The 24,601-nt window shown below is 47.0% G+C and overlaps 1 protein-coding gene across 2 annotated transcripts; it reads left to right on the forward strand.

The window, feature by feature from the left end:
* The first annotated feature begins 255 nt into the window (after nt 1-255).
* On the forward strand, nt 256-22,796 carry LHFPL5 (LHFPL tetraspan subfamily member 5). 2 transcript variants are annotated; one of them, XM_043592966.1, is made up of 5 exons: nt 256-301; nt 6,453-7,000; nt 13,363-13,599; nt 19,493-19,521; nt 22,583-22,796. In XM_043592966.1, exons 2-4 carry the CDS (start codon nt 6,589-6,591, stop codon nt 19,501-19,503), a joined length of 660 nt encoding a protein of 219 aa, XP_043448901.1. In that variant the 5' UTR covers nt 256-301; nt 6,453-6,588; the 3' UTR covers nt 19,504-19,521; nt 22,583-22,796. The 2 variants fall into 2 exon arrangements, with proteins under 2 accessions (XP_043448901.1, XP_043448900.1); XM_043592965.1 differs by lacking the exon at nt 256-301 and having other exon boundaries at nt 6,213-7,000.
* Nucleotides 22,797-24,601: the final 1,805 nt, after the last annotated feature.

Raw genomic sequence — 24,601 nt, forward strand, 5'->3', positions numbered from 1 at the left:
TTTAAAAAAAAAAAAAAAAAAAAAGAAAAGGCAAAACTAACCTATGGTGATAAAAGCTGCAGGTTTACCCCTGGGTGGGCAAATTGGCTGCGAGGCGGCAAGAGGAAGCCTTCTGGAATGTTGGGATTGTTCTAAATCTTGATTTGGGGCATGAGAGAGAGAGGGCATGAGTGAAAGAGGGCAGGGAGGGAGAGAGAGGGGGGAGAGAGAGACTCTCTGATGCGGAACTCATGAATGGTGAGATCATGACCCGAGCAGAAGTTGGATGCTGAGCTGACTGGGCCACCCAGGTGCCCCCACAGTATGTACTTTTAAAAAGTTGTGTTTTATTTTTGTTTTTATTTTTGGCCTGGCTTCTTAGCATAACACATTTGGGATTTGTGCACGTTGTGGCCGGTTTCTGTAGTTTGTTTCTGCTGTTTCTGCTTCTGTTGCGTGGAATGGAACCACAGTGTGTTTATCCATTCCCGGCTGAAGGACATTTGGGTTATTTCTGAAAAATTTGGGGCAATTGTTAATGAAGCTCTTATACAGGAGCACCTGGGTGGCTGGGTCGGTTAAGCGTCCGACTTCAGCTCGGGTCATGAGTTCGAGCCCTGCATCGGGCTCTGGGCCGACAGCTCAGAGCCTGGAGCCTGCTTCGGATTCTGTGTCTCCCTCTCTCTCTGCCCCTCCCCCACTCATGTACTGTCTCTCAAAAAAAAAACATTAAAAAATGTTTAAAAAAGCTTTTATACATATTTGTGTACAGGTTTTTGTATGTGTGCAAGTTTTCATTTCTCTGGGACAAATAATCAGGAGTGAGATGGCTGAGTCTTGTGGCAAATGTTTGTTTATTATTTCTAAAAGATGTTGGACTGTTTTCCAAAAGGGCTGAACTAATGTGCATTCCCACCAGCAATGTACAAACGTTCCAAATGCTTTCTACACCCTCATCAGGGCTCGGCACTGCCGGTTTTTTAGGTTTTTTTTTTTTTTCTCTTTCTTTCTTTTTTTTTGTTGTTTGTTTCTTTGTTTTTGGTTTTTAATTTAGCCTTTCTAATAGATGTTAAGAGCAGTATGTCATTTGCGTTTCCCTACCGACTGATGACGTTGAGCATTTTTTCATGTGTTCAATTGCCATCCATATATCTTCTTTGATCAAGTGTTCCATATATCTTCTTTGATCAAGTGTTTATCTTTTGCCAACCAATCTTTAATGGTTTTTTGTTTTCTTATTACTGAGTTTTGAGAGTTATCAGTGTCCTACAGGGGCTTGAAGTCTGTTGATACTATTGGGAGCCAGTAATGACTGGCTGGGTCCACCTTAGTGGGAAATCCATTCAGTCTCCGTCTGTCCCACCATGGACCCCTTGTTATGAGTCTCTGAGCCAGGGCAGGGTAGGAGCAGGTGGGGAAGGAGGCTGGCTAGCATTTACAGGAGTGGGGTGTCCTGTCCAGCTGATGTTAAAAGCCTCTGCAGTAGCAAACCCTTGGAGAACATTCTTACAGGACTCAAATACTCTCTGGTTTTTGTCCCTATTTTGAGGATTCCATGTACCCTACCCCTTTCCTGAAAGGCTTAACCCTCCAACCTTACTCTGTTGGAGACGATGACCATCTGGCTTGTACATTAGCTGCTGCCCACAGACTGACGTACCTCTCAGACTGTCTCTCCTTACAGGAGAGATGGTATAATTTTTGAGGCAGCCATAACAAATTACCACCCACTTGGCTGATTGAAACAACAGAAATTGGTTCCCCTACAATTCTGAAGGCCAAAAGTCGAAATCAAGGCATCAGCAGGGCTGTGCTTTCTATGGAGGCTTTAGGGGAGAATCGGTTCCATGCCCCTTCTTGCTTCCGGTGGTTACCAGCTTCCTTGGCTGAAACCCCATCATTCTAGTCTCTGCCTCCATGGTTATGTCACCTTTTCCTTTTTGTCTGGATTCTCCTCTGTGTGTCTTAGAAGGATACTTGTCATTGGATTTAGGACCTGCCTAGATAATCTGGCAGGATCTTCTTATCTCAAATCTTTAATTATAGCTGCAAGGAACCTTCTTCTCAATAAAGTAATTTTTACAGGTTCTGGGCATTAGGATGTGGATCTTTTGGGGGTAGATAATTACAGCACTAGAAGTTCTACCTTCTGGGGAGATTTCCTTTCCTCACTGTCCCCAGGGCTGTCCTGAGTGGGGTTGTCATGCCACAGTAGTCCACTCCCACCTGGCCAGCACCCCATCAGAGCTCTCTCTGGAGCAGGCGGAGGGTGGGGCTTCCACAGTGAGGGAAGAGGCCCGACTGTCCCCCCCGGCCTCATACAGCAGAGTTTCACCCTCACATAGGAAGGAGGTGAGGGTGCTGGCCAGCCCAAACCAAAACAATGTGACAAGTGTCCACTAGAGACGGACATTTGTCTGCCTGCATCTTTTGAGTGACTGGTAGTGACTCATTTCTACAGCTCCCCTGGGGACATAGTGCACTTTTTGATTTATTATTCGGAGAGTAAGAGAGAATGCCGCAGACTTTCACGTAGCTCTTCCTGGTACACTTGTCTTTAGCTCAAGGGTCAGGGAGCCAAGGTGAGGATTTGACCTGTTCCTGAGGTGATCTGGCGTGACCATTTAGAACATAGGATGGATTTCAGGCCTTGCAGTTCTGTACTCTCACAGCCCCTGAATCTTATCTTAATGGCCCTATGCCTTATAGCAACAGGTCTCAACAAATTCTCAGAGCCATAGCACATAAAGGTCTTGACTTAGGTTTTTTAAATCTTTATTTATTTATTTTGAGAGAGAGCATGCTCGTGCCTGAGTGGGGGAGGAGCAGAGAGAGAGAGGGAGAGAGAGAATCCCAAGCAGGCTCTGCATTGTCAGTATAGAGCTGGACTAGGGGTTTGATCTCATGAACCATTAGATCATGACCTGAACTTAAATCAAGAGTTGGATGCTTAACTGACTGAGCCACCCAGGTGCCCCTTAACTTAAAAAAATTTTTTTTTAATGTTTTTATTTTTGAGACAGAGAGAGACAGAGCATGAGCAGGGGAGGGGCAGAGAGAGAGGGGGACACAGAATCGGAAGCAGGCTCCAGGCTCCGAGCTGTCAGCACAGAGCCCGACGCGGGGCTCGAACTCACGGACTGCGAGATCATGACCTGAGCTGAAGTCCGACGCTCAACCAACTGAGCCACCCAAGTGCCCCTTATTTTATTATTTTTTTTTAAAGATTGTATTTTTAAGTAATCTCTACATCCAACATGGGGCTTTAACTCACAACCCTGAGACCAAAAGTCTTATGTTCCAGTCAGGTACCCCTCATTTTATTTATTGAGTCAATAATCTAGATATTTGAGCTTGTCTTGCTTGATATTATTCAGTGCCATTATAAGCGGTCACCCCACACTGCGTCCCTAATTTCTTCAATCTCCTTATTTTATTTATTTATTTTTAGTAGGTGCTGTGCCCCAACATAGGACTTGAACTCACAACCCCTCAACCAAGAGTCACATTCTCTACTGACTGAGCCAGCCAGGCACCGTTTCTTCATTCCCTTTAAATCTGTTTTGACCAAAGCCACTTGGCTCCCAGAACTTGTCCCTCAGAGGGCACATGATCTCTGGTGTTCATGGCTGACAATTTTATTAGCTATTTCTCCTCTGTGTACCATGGAACATAAACAGGAATCTCAGAGCGTTTTGCCCGAAGCCCTCTTTCTGGTGCCAATGTTTGGATCAGTTAGGGCTCTTTGGTGCCCACGGCCAAAGCGTACTCTGGCTAATGAAATAAAAAAAGAAGGAAATAGAAGGATATCGGGTGGGTCACAGAGCTGAAGAAGGAGCAGGGCCACTGTCTAGGCAGAGTGGGAATCAGGGTGTGTCTGAAGTTCCCAGTAGCAGCAACTCATGGATTGTTTCTTAGGGATGTTGCCAAGGCCTGATAAAGCAATAGCTTTTTTTCCTTTTGTCAGTCTACTACCAATTCAGATTCTCCAGGGAGAGACTGATGGCCTAGTTTGGGTCACCCACTCATCCTTGTCTCTAGAGTCTGTATGCCCTGTGATTGTCTCACCAGATCCTCAGGAAGCAGGAAAGTCTGTTCTCAGAGGCGGGGGAAGTTGTGCTGGGCAGGCCAAACAGAGGTGGTTCACCAGCCTAGAGCCTTCTCTGAGTGGGAGAAGATACAGTCTGTCTCTAGGGAAACTGCCGGTCTGATGGTGGACACATAGGCTGTGCCCTCAATGACCTTCCAGTCTGATGGGAAGACTGGTCACAAAACCAAAGAGATTTAAGAGAAAGAGGAAATGTAGGCAGTGGTACAATTATGTTCAAGACAGGGTTTGGGGGGGGGGTGCGGGGAAAGACAGGGTTTTGTTTTTTTTTAGTAGTGAAAAACTGGAAACTGCTAAAATACCCTAAAAAGGGGAAATGCTCAAACAATTAAATGATTACATACTTGGAATCAATATACACGCATTGAAATCATGTTTTTGAAAAAAAATAGCAATATGAGAAAATATTAATGGTGTAATGCTATGTGAAAAAAACTGGATACTAAATTGTCCAGTTGTATAAAGCAGTATATGCAGGAGGGAAATATATCAAAATGTTAACAGAGGTAATAATAATGATAAACCTTTTGAGTACTTTTATATGTGAGGCCCTGTGCCAAACAGTTTACCTGTGTTATTTTACCTAACCCTTAGGTGATAGGAACTATTCTCTCCATATTTTTTGAAAGCAGGCTCTACGCCCAGTGTGGGGCTTGAACCCGTGACCCTGAGATCAAGACCTGAGCTGAGATCAAGCGTCTGACTCTTAACCAACTGAGCCACTCAGGCTCCCCCTCCCCATTTTATAGATGAAGAAACTGAGGCTTGGGGAGGTTAAATCCACAGATAGTCATATAGCCAGTAAGTGGCTAACTCAACCCAGATGTGTCTAAAGCCAAAGTCCATGTGTTTTTAAAAAAAATGTTTATTTATTTATTTTGAGAAAGAGAGAGGGAGGGAAGGAGCATGAACAAGGGAGGGGCAGAGAGAGACAGAATCCCAAGCAGGTTCCACACTCAGCATGAAGACAAGCTCATGAATGGTGAGATCAGGACCTGAGCTGAAATCAAGCGACAGACATTTACCTGACTGAGCCACCCAGGCAACCCCAAAGTCCATGTTTTTAAGATAATCTTGACTCCCCTTAGCTTCCAATGTTGAGGTTATGAGTGATTTATATCCTTTTATGTAGCTTTCCTGAATTTGCTAGATCCCTACACCAAACATGTATTTACCTATACAGTCATGAGAAATACATATTTTGAAAAAGAAGGGGGAAAAAGAAATATGCAACAAAAACATATAAACAGGAGAAAGATATTGTATTGAACAAAACCATTTGGTAATGGATACCTGGGTGGCTCAGTCAGTTAAGCGTGGGACTTCAGCTCAAGTCATGATCTTGTGGTCTGTGAGTTCCAGCCCCAGGTCAGGCTTTGTGCTGACAGCTCAGAGCCCGGAGCCTGCTTGGGATTCTGTGTCTTTCTCTCTCTCTGCTTCTCCCCTGCTCACGCTCTGTCTCTTTCTTTCTCTCTCAAAAATAAATAAACATTAAAAAAAAAAACATATGTTAAAGTCTGGGAGGCCTCACAAGTATTGTCCTTTGCTGTGCTTTGTAGTTCTTTAATATAGCACCATCAGTCTGCATTGCAAATATATCTACGGATATACATATATGTAAATGCCTCACTGTCTTTGAGGGCAGGGACCCTCTTTTATCTCTGTGGTTTTGCCTAGGGAAGATATCCTCCAACATGGGGCTTAGCACATAGTAGGTTCTTAGAAATTGTTGATTGAAGAGAAACCATATGGACTAGAAACCAGTGACCGGAAGACACAACCAGAAAAGGTTTTGCTGGACTCCCCTGTATTGGGATTTCTGAGACGGCGACTAGGGAGCCAGGGCGGGGTTGGATGGGATGGGGGAACAGTGTTCAAGAAGAGGTTTTGGTTCTGCGGCAGGAGTTGAGCGGGAGGAATGTGACAGCTGCAGCCCCACCCTCTCAATTTTTGTCACCCCCCCCCCCCCCAACTCAGGAGGGTGAAGAGGGGTCTCAGTTCCCTGAGAAACTGAGCGGTGGGCGGGCCAGGAGCTCCCCACGCCTCCCCGGGCCGTCATCTGTTTCCCACCCTCCTCCGACCGGAGTCCCAAGGCGCTGGCCGCGGTGCTGAAGCAGCGCTCTCCGAGGAGGGAGGAAGGAGGGGCCGGGCCGCGGGGAAGAGGCGGAGCTCTATGAAGCTCTGAGCTGGAAAGGGGGGAGGGGCAGGGCGGCGCCAGCAGGCCCGAGACCCTGGCAGGCTTGAGAAGAGGCAGGAGACTGGAGACAGCCTGGCTAGAGTGGACAAAGGCATCTGGACAATCTTCCTCGGAAGAAACCAACGTTGTCGTCCTTGTCTTATAAATCCTCTCTCTTCTACCTTGGAGGGACCCTCACCTTGTGTCCTGACCTCAGCCTCGTTCCCAAACCCATCCGAGGAGTGACTGACTTCTAGGCTTTTCTGTCTGCGAAGCCACTAGCTTACAGCCCACAAGACCCCACGTGAGGGCCTACTGCCTCACCATGGTGAAGTTGCTGCCCGCCCAGGAGGCAGCCAAGATCTACCACACCAACTATGTGCGCAACTCGAGGGCTGTGGGTGTGATGTGGGGCACACTCACCATCTGCTTTTCGGTGCTTGTTATGGCCCTCTTTATCCAGCCCTACTGGATTGGTGACAGCGTTAACACACCCCAGGCAGGCTACTTTGGCCTTTTCTCCTACTGTGTGGGCAACGTGCTGTCCTCTGAGCTCATCTGCAAGGGTGGCCCACTGGACTTCTCTTCCATTCCTTCTAGAGCTTTCAAGACTGCCATGTTTTTTGTGGCCTTGGCCATGTTCCTCATCATTGGCTCCATCATCTGCTTTAGCCTCTTCTTCGTCTGCAACACGGCCACTGTCTACAAGATCTGTGCATGGATGCAGCTGGCTGCAGGTGAGCACGGTTAATGGGAGGGCAAGTGGGGGCCCACCCTCGGCCACAGGGGATGCTGCACCATTCCGCCCTCTGGAGCCTCTTGGTCTCCTTCCCAACTGTTCCTCTTTATTTTTTTTTTCTCAAAGATTTAATTTTTTAAAGCAATCTGTACATGGGGCTTGAACCTACAACCCCGAGATCAAGAGTCACATGCTCCACCGACCGAGTCCACCAGGCTCCCCTCAGCTGTTCTCCTTTAGCCCAGCCCTACTCAATGCTCTGTAGAAGCTTCTGAGGAGTAGAGAACTTTAGAATGGTTGAGACCAAAAGGATCGTTGAGATCAAATTGTTCAACCCCCTCATCTTACTGATGGGAACTGAGGTCCAGAGAAGGGGAGTGACTTGCCCAGGAGCACACAGCTAGTTGATAGAAGGTATCCTGACTCCCAGGCCACCACATCATTGTTGTTGCTCTGAGGAGGAAAAAGAAGGAAGCTTCCATTGTCAGCCATGTGGAAATAGGATCCAGCCCAGGGCAAAATGTCAAGCACATCCTAGATGTCTCCATCTCCCACTTCTGGGCGTTTGTTCTTTCTCTTTATGGATCCCCAGATCCCTGCCCTCACTCTTCCCCTCTCACCCAAAATTGCTCTCAGGGAGATTCTAAAGTCAGTTGTTTATTTGGAGTGTTATGCTGTGACCTTTCCCATAGAAACTTGCATTGAAGTTCTCTCTTTCATGGTGGAGTGAAAGTCTTTGTTCCCTAGTTATAGGTTTCTGTACTTGAGGCAGCAAACGGGAGTGATATTTTGTCATGGGGGGAGTGGTGGTGGCGGCTAGGGTCTTTTATTATTATTTTTAATGTTTATTTATTTTTGAGAGAGAGAGAGCATGAGCAGGGGAAGAGTCAGGAAGGGGGGGGACAGAGGCTCCAAAGTGGGCTCTGTGCTGACAGCAGACAGCCCTATTCAGGGCTTGAACCCACAAACTACAAGATCATGACCTGAGCTGAAGTTTGAGGCTTAACTGACTGAGCCACCCAGGCATCCCAGATGGCTAGGGTCTTTTAAAACTATGGAGGGGTGGGGCACCTGGGTGGCTCAGTCGGTTAAACCTTCGACTCTTGGTTTCCACTCATGATCTCACGGTTTGTGGGTTCACATCCCACACTGGGCTCTGCACTGACAGTGCAGAGCCTGCTTGGGATTCTCTCTCTTCCTCTTTCTCTGTCCCTCCCCTGCTGTCTCTGTCTCTCTCAAAATAAATAAATAAACTAAAAAAAAAAAAATTAAACAAACAAAAAACTATGTGGGGTAGGTGGCTACTTATGGTGCCCCAAAGCAGGCCTTTCCTGCCCCTTTTTCCTGCTCCTGGCCCAGGCAGGCCTCTCGGTCCTTGGGCCAGCTGCTCCTGTTTTCCTCTAAAGCTCAGGAAGACATGGCCTAAGGCCTTGTCCTTCAGCCCTTGGTCCCCTCCCATCCCAAGGACCATGCACAGACTGCCCATTCTAGGGGAATGTCCAGGGGCAGTGTGGGGACTTCAGACTAGAAAGCAAACCATCTTGATATCGTTGGTTAGAATGAGAAGTAGTATTATCCATAACAGGGGGAATGGAGCAGGGATCAGAATCCCAGACAACCAAACACATAGATTCAAGACTCTGTCAGAGTTGGAGGGGACCTTAGAGAGCTATAGGTACCCCCCCCCCCCCCCCCCCCCGCCCAAAGATGAGGAATCTGGGACTGAGAAAGAGGAAAAGACTTGCCCAAACCTGTAACAGATCAACTGGCAACTAAGGACCAAGGAGAATTAAGGCAGCAGGTTCCAAGAAACAAGATGTATTCCAAACTCACTTTTATTGAGCCACACATTTACATAAGTATAATGACTTACAAAGCACTTTCACATCTACCCTCTGGAGGAGCCCATCCCTACCTAGTGAGGTGGGCATTCCTCTTATTGAATAGATAAGGCTCCTAATGGGTAACTTGACTTTTAGCACAGGTAGCGGTGGACAGAACCTTTGATTCCAAATCTTGTACTCAGGCTACTCACCTGGCTCCAGAGCTGCGTCTGCAATCCACCCACCATCTCCCTCTCTGGTCTCTCTGTATCATGAGCGAGAGGTTGGGACAGGGCTGAGGTAAATCTTGGTGGGCGGTGGGGAGAAGGAGGAGAAATACAGATGTAGCAGTTCTGGGACAAAGAGGAATAGAATGGACCCTGGCATGCTTACCAGCTGGTCCTCCATATCAGAGCTATGGGATGCTGGAAACACAACCATTCCTCTCATTCTCCACACTGCCCCCTCCCACAACCTCCTGCAGCAGGTGCCATGTGCTGAGCAGGCAGTGCTTGGGAGGGACTACGTGGGGGAGGCGTCACCAGGCCATTTGAGTTAGACCCTGCCGGGTCATGGAGCTGGAGACATTGATAGCAGAGGTGGCCAGATGCCATCCCATGAAACATTTACATTGGGAAGAGCAAAAGTGGTGTCATGTTCCATTCTTTGGTGCAGGGGAATGGAAGATGAGCCAAAGGGAGGGATTAAGAGGGGGTCTGCTTTGCAGTCAGCAGCTGGGAGACAGGTCCATTTGAAGATGCCTAAACCAATTAGTTTAACCTTGCCAAGAAGCCTGAGGCCAGGGAAGGGAGCAGGAGAAAGGAAAGAGGATTGGTGCCTGGGCCAGTGGGGGGCTGTAGTTTAAACAATGTTAATTGAGCTTCTGGATCCCAGGTATAAGTTGTGTGTGGTTCCAGCTCCTAGAAACACAGGTAGAGCAAGTTGCTTGTCTCTCTGAGTCTTGGTAACCTCATCTGTAGGGTGTAGCAACAGCACCTCCCATCACAAGGTTCTTGTGAGGATGGGATGTATACTGCATGTAAAACACCTTGTACGGTTCTTGACACATAGGAGGTGCTCGGCAAATATGAGAAACACAAAAACAGTCAGGATGGGGGGGGGGGTGACAAAAAAACTCCCAAATCTTAGTGGCTTAAAACAAAAATTTATTCTCTGCTGGTGGCACAAGCTCACTGAGGATCAGTTGGGGGCTCTGCTCTCACCGTTCTCTTCTGGAACCCGGGCTGATGGAGCACCGGCTGTCATCTGGCTGTCATCATTGCAGAGGGAAAGGGAGCTCTGGAAGGCGTCTCCCCAGAAGTTACATGCTGTGGCCCGGAACCCCACACATTTCCGCTCCTATTTTGTTGTCTAAGGGAAGTCTTATGGCCTTGCCCAACTTGAAAAGAGGGGAGCAAGGAAATCTAACACCGCTGTGTACCTGAAATGTTTGTGAACAGCTCTAATGACATTCATATCCCCTGAGGTTGCTTCCATCTGACTTCAATGCCAATAATAATAGCAACAACTGACTTTAATTGGCTGGTTACCATGTACCAGACACTGCCGTAAGCATTTTCTTTCTTTCTTTCTTTCTTTCTTTCTTTCTTTCTTTCTTTCTGGTTTAAATGTTTATTTATTTATTTTTGAGGGAGAGAGAGAGAGAGAGAGAGAGAGCAAGCAGAGGAGGGGCAGAGAGAGAGGGAGACCGAGAATCCCACGCAGGCTCCACACTGTCAGCACAGAGCCTGACTGACTCGGGGCTCGAACTCACGAACCATGAGATCATGACCTGAGCTGAAATCAAGAGTCGGATGCTTCACCAAGCTGAGCCACCCAGGTGTCCCTACAGTGAGCGTTTTCTCTACATGATCACACTTAATCTTCGTAACTCCGCTATGAGTCAGGTAGTACTATCCTGATTTTACAGATGAGAGAATGGAAGTCAGAAAGGGTAAGTAAACTTGCCTGAGGATACCATGCTGGCCTCTGCTTAGAGTCCTGAGACATTACAAATGGAGTTGCCCCCCACTGTGCCCAGGTGGATGGGTCAGGTGCTCACCGAGGGTCATGGCACCCATTGTAACAACCTGTTTCCAGGTTGGAGGCCCTGGGCTATTTTCCAGAGATGCTACGGAAGGAGAAGGGGACCAAGGGGAGGAGATGGGGAGAATGGAAAGTCCAGAAGGGCAACTCCTTTCCACATTGACCCATTCCACTCCTCCGCCCGGGGTTAAGGTGGGGGCCACGGTTGACACCAAAACTCTGGTCTTAACACCAACTGGGGAAGGCCATAGGTTTTACCGAAGAGCTCTGGGAAGGTCCCCCCTCCCCTATGCTAAGTATCTTCCTGAAACACTTCTCATTTTGTCACGAAGTCTGAAATGTCAGCACTAAATACATTCAGCTCTTTGGAGTGGTGTCAGTCTGAGAGTTTAGGGAATTAACTTTGAAGAAAAAAAAAAAAAAAAGCCAGGAGCATGTGTTCAGGTCTTGGCTCTGCCCTGGGCAACTCACTTGGTTTCTCTGAGACCTCAGTTTTCTAATCTGTAAAATGGGATATTAATACATGGCCTACTTCACAGAACTGTTGTCAGGATCAAGAGGAAAAGGGTACACGAAGTATTTTGGACCTAAAAGACCTATACGCTTATATGAATTAGCTTGTCCCATGGAAAATCAAAGGCGAGTTGATACATTTAGGCGGGGAGGGGGGATCCTGATCTTTATAATTTACTGTGCGTTTGATCTGTTGACTTTCCTTGCAAGCGCAAACGGAGCCCAAGGTAGGTAACTGGGCCCTGTGAGGTGTTTCCCCGAGGGGCTCCTGGGTAGGGCACAGCCTCGGAACTGAAGAGCCTCTGGGCCTGTGGAAGGAGGGTGAGGGCTCAGAAGGCGGCACAGAGAATGGAAGGAACCCCCTGCCTGCATGGCGGTTGTGCTTGGGGTTGGCCTTGGTCACATCCCAGGATCGTGTCACATATCTGTGCGGCTAAGGTGGGGTGGTCCTTGGTGGGAGGGCAGGGAAGTGAGGAGAAGGTAGGGAAAATGAAATTTTTGCCTGTAAATACTGTCAGTGAAAGCACAGGATGGGATAATTGTAGCTAACACTCGTGAAGCACTAAGTATGTGCTAGGCACTTTTCCCATACTAACTCATTTGCACCTCACTGCAATCCAAACAGGTAGGGCCTACTCACATTCCCACTGTAGAGACGAGAAAACTGAGGCCAAAAAAAAAAAAAAAGCTTAAGTAGCTTGCTCTGAGTCACACAGCTAGTTAGGAAAGAGCTGGGCTTGAAATCCAGGCAGCCCGTTCTAGTGTTTCCCGCTTTTCCTAGTGAGAGAATTACCTGAAAGAATGATTTTCAAAACAGGGATTCCCGGGGCCCCTGGGTGGCTCAGTCAGTCGGGCGGCCGACTTCGGCTCAGGTCATGATCTCACAGCTTGTGAGTTCGAGCCCCATGTCGGGCTCTGGGCTGACAGCTTGGAGCCTGGAGCCTGCTTTGGATTCTGTGTCTCCCTCTCTGTCCCTCCCCCACTCACACTGTCTTTCTGTCTCTCAAAAATAAACATTAAAAAAAAATTTTAACCCCCCCCCCCAAGGGATTCCTGAGCCCACCCCTGGCCTGGGAATCAGCATTTTAAACAAATATTCCAGGGGGTTCTCAAATTTAGGGAAGTATGGACAACTGCAGTGTTATGCACTGAGCTAGGAGGGAGAGACCTATTTGCTTGAATGAAAGGTTCATGAGGGAAGCAGCCAGAGATGGGGCTGGAAAACTTTGTGTTTTCATTAAATCTAAGATTCCCAAGTTGTGGGACATACCATTATTCTATGTGTGTAAAAAGGAAAAATACTCCTTTTTAAAAAAAAGTTTATTTATTTATTTTGAAAGAGAGAGAGAGAGGGAGAGCGAGTGGGGGAGGGACAGAGAGAGAGGGAGACAGAGAATTCTAAGTAGGCTCTGCCCTGTCAGCACAGAGCCTGATGCAGGGCTCGAACTCACTAATCAGGAGATCGTGGCCTGAGCGGAAGTCAGACACTTAACTGAGCCACCCAGGTGTCTCCAAAAGAAAAAAAATACTTGTAATCAAACCACGGCCTGAAGCTTTCTTATTATTTCAGAGATATCGGAGCATGAACAAATATACGTCTTAGGAGTGACGAGTTCTCTGGGTCGGGACCAGATTTTGGAGGGGTTTGAAGCCAGAGTAGCCAGTGCCTCGCCAAGTCCAAAGTGAGGGGCATGGCTGAGGGCCTGGTAGGATCACCCGGTGCCATGGCAGAACCTTCCCCGGGCGGAGGAGCTCCACTTTCTGCCTCTATCCCCACCAAGGGCAAGTCACTTTAACTCTTGGATCCTCCATTTTCTTCCCTGTGCTCTACAAGAACGATGGTAGGAACTGCCCGCCCTCTCAAGGAGGAGGGGAGAGTGACAAGGTGGCAACAGTGCGGGGGTGGGGGTGGGGGGCGGCAGTAGCAGACTGAGCACAGCCAGCCTGACACCATCTTCACCCCCTCCCGCCCCCTCAGCCACAGGCCTCATGATCGGCTGCCTGGTCTACCCGGATGGCTGGGACTCAAGTGAGGTGCGACGCATGTGTGGGGAGCAGACGGGCAAGTACACGCTGGGTCAGTGCACCATCCGCTGGGCCTTCATGCTGGCCATCCTCAGCATCGGAGACGCCCTCATCCTCTCCTTTCTGGCCTTCGTGCTGGGCTACCGGCAGGACAAGCTCCTCCCCGATGACTACAAGGCCGATGGAAAAGGTAACCTGCCCTCCCCCAGGGAGGTGGGGCTTCCTCTCAGCCGGTTACCAGAGGACTGGTCCCTGGCCCGGGGTTGGGGACGGACACCAAGACCAATTGGACACAGGCCTTGTTCCAGAGGCCAAAAGCCAGTGGGGGGTTGTAAGCTGGAGGCTGATGAGGCAATGACAGACCTGTGGGGCAGAGGCTGTCTGTGATAGAAGGGTGTCCTCATGCCTCCCCTGCCCCTGACTTCTGTCAGGGTCTCTAGAGGAGAGAACCCTGATCCAGCCTGGGGGGCGAGGTACGGCCTCCTAGAGAAGGCGGTGCTGGGGCTGGGTCTTGGTGGAGAGAGGAGCGGCCAGTCAGGAGAGGGGCTGCGTTGTTGGGGCAGGAGGAGAAAGGTAGGTGAGGGGACAGATGTGACAGCTCCTGGAATGCATACGGTGGGCGGTCCCTTGAGTTAGAATAGCCTTGGGGTTCTCTGTATGCCATCCTGTTTCAATTTCCTTCTGCCCAAATCCTACCCCTGAGTCACGAGTCAGGTGTAGGAGACCCGAAGCCCAGACGGATGCTTTAGCCTTTTCTGACTCCTTCCCAACTGACCTTTCTTCCTCTCACGGTACTTTCTGCTCCCGTTTCTCTTTAGGCTCTTCCCCTGTCTCGAGGGGCTTTTTCAGGGCATAAATTTTATCTCCTAGTCATAGGGCAAGGCCTGTCTCACATGCTTGTGAATCCAAAATTGCCCACTTTCCCCACAGTCTTCGCCCCATTGACCTGAACTAGAAGGGGGAGGGAAACTCCTTTGCCCCCGGGGACCAAGGACGCTTCCCAGATGAGGAACTTGAAGCCCGGAAGGGAGACCAACCCCCCCCCCCCCCCCCCCGTCCCCGCCCCAGGGCTACACAGAAAGGTGGTGGCAAAAATGACCGGACTCTGGCTCGGCCCAGGGCCCACTGCTCCATAAGGAAGTCATTAGACATCTCATCCTCCTCTGGCAGTGGAAGACTCGCACGCCTAAGTTATAGGATGAAAGCTGAAAACCAAATTGCTAGAATGAGCTGGACCAAGGAGGAGAGGAGAGAGAGGTGTCTTTCTGTTGAAGGAGGGGGCCGATAGTTCCTAGGTTCTGGGAACACTTAAGGTCTGGGTGCCTTGAAAACCCCGTGAGGGGAAGGGAAATGGGACTAGTATGTACTGAGGCTTTGCCATGTGCAGGAGTGATGTAAGGTTTGTTCCCGGGGGCCATCTTTGTTTAATCTGCACAGCAGCCCTGGGGGGACGGGTTGGAGGTGGGGGGTCCAGCAGCATCTATCTGCACAACCAACACTTTCTCCAGCGATGGAGGTTTTTCCAAGGGAGGCTGCAGCAGGGGCCGCCGCCGGAGGCATTTTGTTCAGCTTTTAGCCCCCAGGCGGGACCAGCCATAAATCTGGAAACACTGCAGAGAACATTTTTGTAGTCCTCATTTGCATTCTTTCCTTTTCACAAGGGATTCTTTTAGCTGGAAAGAAATGTTACGCGCGGCGCGGAGTTCCCTTTACAGCGCTTCCTCGTGGGAGAGATGGGTTTGTCTCTTTGACCCTTTATTTACTGATCAAAATGTCAGTTGGCTTTCCTCTCTTTCCTCGTCCCTCTTCTTTTGTGCCCCATGCACCTGTTTCAATCTTTTCAGATTCTTTTCTCTCCATATTTTAGTTCCCTCACTATCATGCAGGATTCAATGTATCCTTCTTGTTTATAACCTGTTAGGAAACACCCACATAACCTTTCTGAACACACCTAATGACTTAGTGAAGTAGCTACCGCTGCTGTCAAAGCACAAAATTGGGTCAGGAAAGCAGAATTAAAAAAAATTAAAAAAAAATTTTTTTTTCAACGTTTTTTATTTATTTTTGGGACAGAGAGAGACAGAGCATGAACGGGGGAGGGGCAGAGAGAGAGGGAGACACAGAATCGGAAACAGGCTCCAGGCTCTGAGCCATCAGCCCAGAGCCCGACTCGGGGCTCGAACTCCCGGACCGCGAGATCGTGACCTGGCTGAAGTCGGACGCTTAACCGACTGCGCCACCCAGGCGCCCCCCCCCAAAATTTTTTTTTTAATGTTTATTTAGTTTTGAGAGAGACAGAGCGACAGAGCATGAGTGGGGGAGGGGCAGAGAGAGAGGGAGACACAGAATCCGAAGCGGGCTCCAGGCTCCGAGCTGTCAGCCCAGAGCCCGACGCGGGGCTCGAACTCACAAACCGCGAGATGAGGACCAGAGCCGAAGTCAGATACGTAAGCGACTGAGCCACCCAGGTGCCCTGGAAGGCAGAATTTGAGTCCCAGTTCCTCCAAGTCGCTTTCCTCAAGGTGCTTTCCACGGAAGAGCAGGACACTAACTCCTGCTCTGCCACCTCTATTATTGTGTGACATGAAGGAAACGATGACAGAAGTGAAGGCTTGCATGAGTACATGGTTGCTGATCCGCTCGTTAAGGGTTAAGGAGGCAGAGGAGAATGAGTGTGGGCTTTGGAGTCAGACCTGGTTTTAAAACTGGGGCTCCGTTGTTAACCAGCTGTGACTGCGGACATTACTCAACTTCTCTGGGCGTTTCCTCATCCGAGCCCCGTTTTTACAGGGTGAGGTGGCAGGTTTCTCCTCGGTTGAAAAAATTACCTACTTTATTTTTTTTTAAATTTTTTTTTTTCAACGTTTATTTATTTTTGGGACAGAGAGAGACAGAGCATGAACGGGGGAGGGGCAGAGAGAGAGGGAGACACAGAATCGGAAACAGGCTCCAGGCTCTGAGCCATCAGCCCAGAGCCCGACGCGGGGCTCGAACTCACGGACCGTGAGATCGTGACCTGGCTGAAGTCGGACGCTTAACCGACTGCGCCACCCAGGCGCCCCAAAAATTACCTACTTTAAAAGATCGTGCTCAGGCACAAGACAAGGATGTCTGCCGTTGGCACTGCAGTTGAAGAGCAGACTGGAGGTCATAGCCAGGGTAGTTAGGCAAGAAAAAGAAGGAAAAGAAATCCAGTTTGGAGAGGACGAAGTGCAACAATCTCTACTAGCAGATGACATGATTTTGCATATGGAACGTGCTAAAGAATCCACTAAAAAACCATGAAAGGTAACATGCAACATTAGCGAGGCTGCAGGATATAAACAATATACAAAAATCTATCACATTCGTACACACAGCAGTGAACAATCTGGAAATGACTTGTCAGAAAGCAACGTCACTTATAATAGCATCAAAAAATAAAATATGTAGGGGCACGCCTGGGCGGCTCAGTCGGTTAAGCGGCCGACTTCGGCTCAGGTCATGATCTCGCGGCCCGTGAGTTTGAGCCCCGCGTCGGGCTCTGTGCTGACAGCTCAGAGCCTGGAGCCTCTTTCGGAATCTGTGTCTCCCTCTCTCTGACCCTCCCCTGTTTAAAAAAAAAATTAAAAAAAATATGTAGAAAAAAATTTAACAAAAGAAGTGTGAGGTTTGTACATGAAAATTAAAAACCGTTGTTGAAAGAAATTAAAGGCCTAAATCAATGGGAGCATCCACATTCACGGATGAGAACACTTCATATTACAATGGCAATGCTCCCCAAACCGATTTACAGATTCAGTGCAATCCTTATCAAAATCCCAGCTGGCTTTTTGCAAAACTTGGTAAGCTGATCCTCAAATTCGTATGGAAACGCAAGGGACCCAGAAAAGCCAAAACAATCACGAAGAAGAACACAAGTTGGAGGACACACATGCCCTGATTTCAAAACTTACCACAAAGCTACAGTAATCAAGATGGTGTGGTCCTGGCATGAGGATAGACATACAGATCAATGGAATAAAATTAAGAATCCAGAAATGAACCCAAACATAAATGGCAAACTGATTTTCAACAGAGTTGCCAAGACCATTCAATGGAGGGAAAGAATAGTCTTTTCAGTAAATGGTGCTAGAACAACCAGACATCTACACGCAAAAGAATGAAGTCGGGGGCATCTCGGGTGGCCCAGTTGGTTAAGTGTCTGGTTTTAGCTCAGGTCATGATCTCACAGTTCATGGGTTCGAGCCCCAGGTTAGGCTCTGTGCTGACAACTTGGAGCCTGCTTCAAATTCTATGTCTCTCCCTCTCTCTCTCTGCCCCTCCCCTGCTCTCACTCTGTAAACATTAAAAAAAAAAAAAAGAATGAAGTTGGACTGCCCACCTCACATGATATATAAAAATCAACTGAAAATGGATCAAAGACCTAAATGTAAGATGTAACATTATAAAACTCTTAGAAGAAAACATAGGTATAAATCCTTGTGACCTTGGTTTAGGTGGTGGTTTCTTAGACGTGACACCTAATACACAAGCGACCAAAGGAAAAAAATACGTATAAATTGGATTTCATAAAAAATGAAAGCTTTGGTGTGTCAAAGGACACCAACAAGAAAGTGAAGAAAAGACAACCCACGGAATGGGAGAATGTATTTGCAACTCATAATTCTAATATCCAGAATATAATAAGGACTCCTACAACTTGACAAATAAAACTACGAAGAACCCCATTTTTAAAGTGGGCAAAGGATTTGAACAGACATTTCTCCAAAGAAGATATCCAGGTTGCCAAGACAGTTGACATCACTAGTCATGAGGAAAATGCAAATTAAAACCACAATGAGCTATTACTTCACATCCCACTAGGATGGCTGATAAAAAAGATGAACAGTAACGGGTGTTGGTGAGCACGTGGAGAAAGGAACTCTCATACACCGCTCGTGAAAAGGTAAAATGGCGCTATTGCTATAGAAAACAGGACGGCAGTTCCTCAAATGGTTAAACATAGAGAGAGGCGCTCTGTGACTCACACGTTTATTCCTAGCTACGTAGGCAAGAAAACTGCAAACACGTTTGCACAAAAACTTGGATATAAACCTTCATAGCGGCGCGAAAGCCAGGAAGTGGAAACCAACCAAACGTGAGTCAGCTGATGACCTGGATAAATAATATGTGTAAATCTACACAGTGGAATGTTATTCAGCTATAAGAAGTACTGATAATTGCTACCAAGTGGATGAACCTTGAAGACGTTGCAAGTGAAAGGAGCCATACGCAAAAGACCATGTATTGTATGATCCCACGCATTTATTTATTTTTAAAGTTTATTTTCATTTACTTTTTAAATTTTATTTATTTTTATTTATTTCCAAAGCTTATTTATTAAAAATAAATTTTTAGAGAGAGGGTGCGCGTGTGAGCACACAAGTGGGGGAGGGGCAGGAGAGAGAGAGAGAGAGAGAGAGACTCCCAAGCAGGCTCTGTACTGTGGGCGCAGGGCCTGATGCGGGGCTTGAACTCACGAACTTCGAGATCATGACCTGAGCCGAAGTTGGACGCTTAGCCAATTGAGCCACCCGGGTGTCCTAACAGCGGTGATGGCTGCACAGCCCAGTGATTATCCTGGAACTCACCAACCTGTACGCTTTGAGTTGAGTAGATTTCGTGTTAGTGAATTGTATCTCAAAAAAACCAAAAGATTGTGTGAAGGATTAGGTAGTGGGTAAATCGCTAACAAAGCCTACATGTTATTCGGGCGATTAACGAATGTTCTCTCCTCGTTCTGTCCTTCCGGTATCTCTACTTCTTACGTAATCACCTGCCCGACCACTAACAGCTCCTGGGCTCCAGGTGCCCACTGACACCCCCAGACACTGGGGGGACAGCGGTGAGGGAGGCGGTCTGATTGGACCTTACCGTCTGATAAGGGACACCACATGCAAAATGCAGTTACAAGCTGGTACACGTTACGAACAACAGCAACAATGCGAGCCTTCTCGAGAGTGAAGAAATCTGATCTGGTTTGGCGAGGGAGTTGTGTGCAGGGAATTATCCTGCAAACGAGGCCCGGGTGTATACACATAACGCTCTCTTTTTCATTGCAGAGGAAGTCTGAAGCAGCTGGCGTGCTGGTGAGTAATCCCACCGTTGGGTGGTCTGCCTGCCTTGGGGAAGGCTGTGGCCTCCTTGGCCTCCGTTTCCTTACAGACTCACCAGGCGGAATGGCCCGTGGGGCCGGGTGTAGGGGCTGGCGTAGGGCCTGGGGGGAGGAGCAGTGACTCCCGCAGGAGCTAGCTGGCATCTGAGACCCTCTTGTTTTACCTCTTGAGAAGTGGAAAAAGAACAGGAAGAAATAATGTCGAACAGCCAGGTGGTTTCATAAACTCATCTTTCTGTGGAGCCTGGCAAACAAGAACAGACTGCTTAGAAGTCATTCTTGTAAATGGGGCCCTTATTTTCAGAAAGACTTTAAGTGATCTGTAAGAAAAATAGAAAACCTAATTAAAAAAAAAAATAAAAGTCACAGAGAGGAAACCAAATATTCTAGAAAGCTAGGCTAATAGAAATACTACCTTCCTGGGGCGCCTGGGGTGGCTCAGTCGGTTGAGCCTCCGACTTCGGCTCAGGTCATGATCTCGCGGTCTGTGGGTTCGAGCCCCGCGTCGGGCTCTGTGCTGACAGCTCAGAGCCTGGAGCCTGTTTCAGATTCTGTGTCTCCCTCTTTCTCTGACCCTCCCCTGTTCATGCTCTCTCTCTGTCTCAAAAATAAATAAATGTTAAAAAAAAAAATTAAAAAAAAAAAAGAAAAGAAAAAAGAAAAAAAAAGAAATACTACCTTCCTTATGCTTCCTGATAGCCAACACAAAAAGAAAAATATGACTTTCACTGATTTTAACGTCTGGTTGAAAAGGAAGCACAACATATCAATTTCCTTATTGCCTTTCAGGTTTCCAAAATGTGATTTAACAAGAATATTAAGGAACACATTAAAAAAATATAAAAGCCCATCATAGTATCACCTTCCAAATAGCTGCCATTTATTGAGGACCTACAGCAGGCTAGGCCCTTCGTGTGGGTAGACGGGGTTATCTCCATTAAAAAGAAACTTTTTTTAACGTTTATTTATTTTTGAGAGACAGAGACAGAGCATGAGCATGGGAGGGACAGAGAGAGGGGGAGACACAGAATCCGGAGCAGGCTCCGGGCTCTGAGCTGCCAGCACAGAGCCCGACGCGGGGCTCGAACTCAGGGAGTGCAAGATCGTGACCTGAGCCAAAGTCGGCTGCTTAACCGACTGAGCCACCCAGGCGCCCTGGGGTTATCTCCATTTAAACGATTTTAATTTCTGCAAAGTACCTTCCAGTGCTTGCCCACATAGATATACTTTTTTCAATAATAATAAACATTGCCCCCCCCCCCCCTTATTAGGTGATTCTCAAAACTCTAATATGCGTACAACCTACCTGGGAATCTTCTTAAAATGGAAATTCTGATTCAGGGGCCATAGACACTGTTCCTAAGCTGCTTCACGTAATGGCTACACTTTGAATAGCAAACTGTTAGAGTGTAAACATTTTCTCATTTTTTTTTCAATGTTCATTATTAAAGTTTTTTAAAGCCACAAACTCCATAGCCCTGGTGTACTCTTCAATGGCTAAACAAGACCTTGGTTATTAGCCATTGAGGATTGTTCTCACAGATAAGAACGTGTTGCTTCTGTTGATAAATTCTGGAGTAGAATTGCTGAATCAAAGGTAACCACACCTCTATGTCTGTTCACCCATTTTTCCTATCCCTCCGTATCTATGAGCTTGTTTTTAATGTTTATTTATTTATTTATTTATTTTTGAGAGAGAGAGAGATAGAGAGAGAGAGAGAATTCCAAGCAGGCTCTGCAGTGTCAGTGCAGAGCCAGAAGTGGGGCTTGACCTCATGAACAGTGAGATCACGACCTGACCCCAAATTAAGAGTTGGATGCTTAACCAGCTGAGGCACCCAGGCGCCCCAGTATGTTTTTCTTTGGATAAATACCCCCAAATGGAATTGCTGGACCATATGGCAGTTCCATTTCTAATCTTTTGAGGAACCTCCATACTGTTTTTCATAGTGGCTGCACCAACTCAAAATCCCATCAACAGTGCACAGATGTTCTCTTTTCTCCATAACCTTGCCAACACTTTTTTTTTTTGTCTTTTTGATAGTAGCCTTTCTAAAAGGTGTGAGGTGATATTGTGGTTTTGATTTGCATTTCCCTGAGAGTTAATGATGTTGAGCATCTTTCTATGTGCCTGTTGGCCATCTGTATGTTTTCTTTGGGAAAATGTCTATACAGATCCTTTGCTCATTTTTTATTTATTTATTTATTTATTCATATTTATTCATTTTTTTTCTTTGCTCATTTTTAGATTGTTTTCTTGCTATTGATTTATAGGAGTTCTTGATATATTTTGGATACATGATTTGCAAATGTCTCCTCCCATTCAGCAGGCTGCTTTTTTATTGGTTGATGGTTTCCTTTGCTGTGCAGAGCTTTTTGTGTAGTCCCACATGGTTTTTTTTTTTTTTTTTCGCTTTTGGTGTTAAATTCAAAAAATCGTTGCCATGATCTATGTCAAGGAGCTTACCGCCTGTGTTTTCTTCTAGCGGCTTTATGGTTTCAGGTCTGATATTAAAGTCTTTAACCCATTTTGATTTAACTTTTGTGTATGGTGTAAGGTAGTGGTCCAGTTTCCCGGTACCATTTAGTGAAAAGACTGCCCTTTCCCCATTGTATATTCATGACTTGTCATAAATTGGCCACAGCATAGGTTCATTTCTGGGCCGTCTACTCTGTTCCACTGATCTGTGTGTCTGCTTTTATGCCAATACCATACCGTTTTAAGTTTTGTAATATAGGTTGAAATCAGGGAGCCATGATATCATGCTTCTAGCTTTCTTCTTGCCCAAGATTCCTTTTTTAAAATGATACTTTATTTATTTGAGAGACCTGAGTTTTTACTTGATGCACATTGACGATTATTTTATACACTAACGAAATTTGCCTGTCTGGGTAGGGCTGAATCGAAACGTAAGCTTCCGGGGGACATAGGGCGCATACATGGGGAATTTGGTTTTGCTTGGCTTTCTAAAAGTGTCAAATTTTATACTCTTGCGATTTTTTTTTTTTTAATACCACAGGTCATCTATTTCCCTGACAATGGAAAATTAAGGAATCGAATTCTTCAGCGATAAAAACTTGTTCCGTCCACGCTTCCCTGTTCCTGGCCACTATAGGTCTGATACCCTGAAGCCTTTCACTATAGGATTAGAACCTGACACTCTCCTGAGACAAGACCTCCTACTGTATGCAGAACACTTTCAGGAGGAGCAGAACTACAGTGACCCACATTAAAGATATTCAGAGAGACATGGGCGGTACTCTCCTGACGGGGCCCCAGTTCTCGTCGTATCCCCTTCATACCGGGGATCACGTTACTCCCTGGAGGCCTCTCCTCTGGAAAATGATAGGGCTGAGTCCACGTCTTCCAGGGCTTCCCAGGTCCGAGTCTTGAGAGCCTGAGGATGCATTCGTTTGCAGGCACACCAGGCACTGCCACCCAGCTCTCAAAGGGCAGGTGAGGGAGAGGCGGTTGTCATGCCAGATCATTTCAGGTTGGGGCTTAGGGGGTCCTTTGCTTCTCCTTTCTTAACTGTTTTCTTTTCTTTTTTTTTTTTTTTTAATTTTTTTTTTCAACGTTTATTTATTTTTGGGACAGAGAGAGACAGAGCATGAACGGGGGAGGGGCAGAGAGAGAGGGAGACACAGAATCGGAAACAGGCTCCAGGCTCTGAGCCATCAGCCCAGAGCCCGACGCGGGGCTCGAACTCCCGGACCGCGAGATCGTGACCTGGCTGAAGTCGGACGCTTAACCGACTGCGCCACCCAGGCACCCCTTAACTGTTTTCTTATTGATGATCAGAGGTGGGTAAGGAATGGAGGGGCCACCAGAACCCAAATCTATCAGGAAGTCCTATAAAGACTGGGTGAACATAGGATCTAAAAACTTAGGAGAGTAAACTCCATTACGTTCCCTCATAGTGCCCACTCCGACCCAATCAGGACTGGCCCCCAGCTTAAGAAATTTGTTACTTGTGTCCAAGTAATTTGTTTTAGTAATAGATTACATTTCTTGTAAGAACAAAACCAAACGACTTTGGATTCGGCACTCAATGGTGAATCTTTTGCCAGCCTCCAGAGGGGAGCTTGATTTAGGGAATACCTCCTTGTAGCAAAGATGACAGGTTCTTTAGGCTATTCCCTGCCTGGAGATGGTACCTAGAAACAGGGCTTACTGATTATCTGCAGTGGATAATCCTGAGAGGTAGGTAGTTTTTCCTGGTCTTGCGCATTTACTTGGTAAAGAGAAAGTGTAGCTGCTGGTAGAGGAGGGGAGGTAAACACAGAACGAATCTGTAATGGATCTTGTTACTTGATCAAGGAGCAGTCACTGATAAAGTTTCTCATTCCTGGGCTGTAAGGGCACTTTTTTTTTTTTTTTTTTAAAGTGAACTCTGCCTTCCAACATGGGGTTTGAACTCATGACTTTGGCAAGAGTCCCATGCTCTACCAACTGAGCCAGCCAGGCGCCCCTGTAGGGCATGCTTTTTAACCAATGCCCTGACAACCTACCCGGTCAGTGGGGTTTCTTCTACAGTTCAGATGGATTTGGAATGAGCACCCCAGCATCGTCCTGTTGTTGGTAATGGGAACTATTGGAGTGAGACTTAAGAACAATCATATTCAGAGGTGCCTTAGTGGCTCAGTTGGGTAAGCATCTGACTCTTGCTCTTGGCTCAGGCCTTGATCTCAGGGTTGTGAGTTCAAGTCCCGTGTTGGGTAGTACACGTGAAGCCTACTTAAAAAAATCCCATTCATATTTTCTTGTGTTGATAAAATTACTTCAGTCAGGCATTTATGCAAACTTGATGCACAGAATTTGACAATTTTTGTAGCTTAGTGCCTTTCCTACTTCACATCCATTTCTCATAATTTTACTTTTCATATGAAAAGAAACATTTCTAAGTCTACCTTCTCAAAATTTCTCACTACAATGGCAACCATGGTGGTCCACAGAAGCTTCTGGGGAACTTAAGGAGCATCTGCCAATAGCCTGCACCTTGCTCTTGCCAGGAACAGCACGTTTCACAAAAGCGGGAGTCGGTTTACTAATGAC

The sequence above is a fragment of the Prionailurus bengalensis genome, chromosome B2, assembly GCF_016509475.1.
Source record: "Prionailurus bengalensis isolate Pbe53 chromosome B2, Fcat_Pben_1.1_paternal_pri, whole genome shotgun sequence".
NCBI lineage: Eukaryota > Metazoa > Chordata > Mammalia > Carnivora > Felidae > Prionailurus > Prionailurus bengalensis.